We start from the raw sequence: 2,722 nt of genomic DNA, 5'->3' as shown, positions 1-2,722 counted from the left end.
GGAGGATGCCCCCCGAGGGTGGCGTGGCGTGGGGCAGGAGGTGTTTCCATTGCATCTTCTCTCACCTCCCCGCGTCCTCCGGGAGCCCGCACGCCCGCAGAGCCCTGCGGGAGGACCAGGCCTCGATGGGGGTGCCCCCCCAGGCCGCCTCCACCAGCCCGACGGGGTACCGCAGAGCCTCGTAGAGGTAGCGTCCCAACAGCCAGCAGACGGCCGAGAAGTAGGTGAAATTCCCATGGCCCAAGTTTTCTGTTCAAGAAACAGCGGGCTGCAAAGGGAAAAAGCAGGGAAAAAAGCCATTTTCAGGCTTTTTTTTTGGATCCCTGCCTGATCCCTGCCTGATCCCTGCCTGATCCCTGCCTGATCCCTGCCTGATCCCTGCCTGATCCCTGCCTGATCCCTGCCTGATCCCTGCCTGATCCCTGCCTGATCCCTGCCTGATCCCTGCCTGATCCCTGCCTGATCCCTGCCTGATCCCTGCCTGATCCCTGCCTGATCCCTGCCTGATCCCTGCCTGATCCCTGCCTGATCCCTGCCTGATCCCTGCCTGATCCCTGCCTGATCCCTGCCTGAGCTGGCAGGATCGGGCCTTGCTGTGGGGGCTTACCTGCAAGACCGTCATTGCCATGTTGCTCTGCCCGCTGCAAAGCCACACGTCCCCAAAGTAGACGTCCCGCAGCGTCACGTTCTCCAAGCCCTGTGCGGCCGTCAGCACATAGGGTCCGCCTTGATCCATAGGGTCCAGGACAGTTGTCCACGTCCCGGAAGGTCCTGGAAGAAGAGGATGGTGTTCGTCTTTCACGACCCCTATGAAGAACTCAAGACCTTGGCAGAGAGGTGGGATGACTGGCCAACAAACCGGTGGGGATGGAAACTTCCCCACCGCGGAGCCGGGCTGGGGAAATGGATTTTGGAAGCTCTCTGCCATCAGAGGGTCTCTGCTCCTGCAGGAACTTAGGGGTTAAAAAGAAAATCTCGAAGACAAATGTGTGTCAGAGCAGAAGCTGCTGGGAGGAACTGGGATTACAGGAGCAGCTTGGTGTGTGTGACACCGAGATGTCTCCAGCTAATTTTAGAGGCGCCGAATCGAGGCGTAAAGATATTCTGCTGGAGCTTAGTGTGGATTTTCTGGCCCGGCTGGGGCTGGATCCTGCAGATCTCCCGGTAGCGGCGGATCGCTGCTTTCTCACAAGACGCCTCCAGGCTCTCCAGCTTGTGGAGGAGCCCTTTAGGCAGCAGTTTCACCCCCCCCAAAGGTGACGAGCAGCCCCCCAACTCACTAGGCAGGAAATGAGACAACCAGATGAGATTTGAGATGCCTCTGAGCCCTCCCAGCCTCGAGGAAGGCTCTGCCTGCAGAGGCGACATCCTTCAGGGCTTAGAGATCCCCAGCAGGATCCTCCGAGGGGTGATACATCAAAAAAAAGAAGCCAGGAGCACTCTGGAGATTCCCCCAGAGATGGTTTTGTCAGGGAGAGGAGCTAAATCCCCCTCCTCTCCCCTCCGCAGCCTCATCGTTCGGCTCAAGCCTACGTGGTGCCACCCACTCCAGCGGCAGCTCGGCTCCCGCTCGGCGCCCGCTGTTGGGGAACTGAAGTGAGCAAAGGCCGGCGTCGGTGGGGAGGGGGATAGCTGAACTCCCTCCCAGATCTCCCAGAGAAGGGGAAAACACAGCCCCAGGGGGGCAGGAGCTGGAGATGTCACCTCTGCAACCCCAGAGCAGTGGTGGGACAAACCCAGGGGTGATGGGGCTGCAGACAGCAGCCCCCACCCCACCAGCAGGTCCGATTTGGGCTCAGATGTGCTCCTCGGCCACCAAAACCACCAGCCCCAGTTGCCCGGTGAGGGTCCAGGACTGACCTTTAGCTTGCACTGTCTTCTTCATGACAACGAGGCCACCATCCCCGGAGAGAGCCACGGTCACCGCGGCCCCCGGCTCCCCGTAGCCCCACACCACGGCCCCCGCCGGCTCCTTCTGCAACACCATGTGGTCGCCGTAGTAGGACGCGAAGCCAAGCATCGCCCCTAGGATCAACAGACAGCGCAAACGTCATCTCCAAGAGGCAAAAAGCAATGAGAAAAATCCCCTGCACGGCCTCCAACTCCCTTTTAAACACAGATTATTTGAGATGCTGCTTTAATTTACAGCTTCCTTCAGTCGTGATCAACCAAATCAAGCAAGGAGCCGAGGAAGCAGCAGGGTTTGAAGTCCCCAAGAGAACCCAGCCCTACGAGGGAAGTCACCTCCCAAAGCACGGGAGCTTGTGTTACACAGAGTTTGGATACAGATTTCGGTAAAAATTCTCCTGGTGCATCATCCTGGGAGCATCTCCACCAGCCCAGCCTTGCTAATAAATATGTTCTGACGTATTTTTCCCTTGCAAAAAAAGTTTGGCGAGTGGTGGGATGGGAAACAGCAGGCTCATGGCACTGGCAAAGGCACCTTCAGCGGGGAGGGAAGCAGAGGTCTCAGCCTTGGCACCCCCAAAAGCCCCATTTTTAGAGTGTGAAAAGAAAATCACACTTGAAAGGGGGTTGGGGCAACGTTTGCAGGGCGTGGAGAGGCGATCTGGGTGGTGATCCCCATTGTAGCAATCAAACTGGGGCTCACAGAGCCCCGTCTCCTCCGCAGCTCGTCCCAGGCTGGGTTTAACGAAGGAAAGAAACAATGTCCTTGGTCTCTCTGAAATCAGCCGCATCGCCAGTCCCACCGTCTCATGCG

The 2,722-nt window shown here is 58.3% G+C and overlaps 1 protein-coding gene across 1 annotated transcript in view; it reads right to left on the bottom strand.

The window, feature by feature from the left end:
• SIAE (sialic acid acetylesterase) overlaps positions 1–2,020 on the bottom strand; it is a gene marked incomplete at its 3' end in the record, with an annotated part of 3,519 nt that extends 1,499 nt beyond the window's left edge. The window contains 3 exon segments of the mRNA XM_009586088.1: positions 66–281; positions 501–771; positions 1,861–2,020. Of these exon segments, the coding sequence (XP_009584383.1) occupies positions 66–281; positions 501–771; positions 1,861–2,020 (647 nt within the window).
• Positions 2,021–2,722: the final 702 nt, after the last annotated feature.

The sequence above is a fragment of the Fulmarus glacialis genome, unplaced genomic scaffold, assembly GCF_000690835.1.
Source record: "Fulmarus glacialis isolate BGI_N327 unplaced genomic scaffold, ASM69083v1 scaffold26719, whole genome shotgun sequence".
In the NCBI taxonomy this organism is placed as follows: Eukaryota; Metazoa; Chordata; class Aves; order Procellariiformes; family Procellariidae; genus Fulmarus; species Fulmarus glacialis.
The sequence above is the reverse complement of the archived record's forward strand: the minus strand, read 5'-3'. Positions and strand labels throughout refer to the sequence as shown.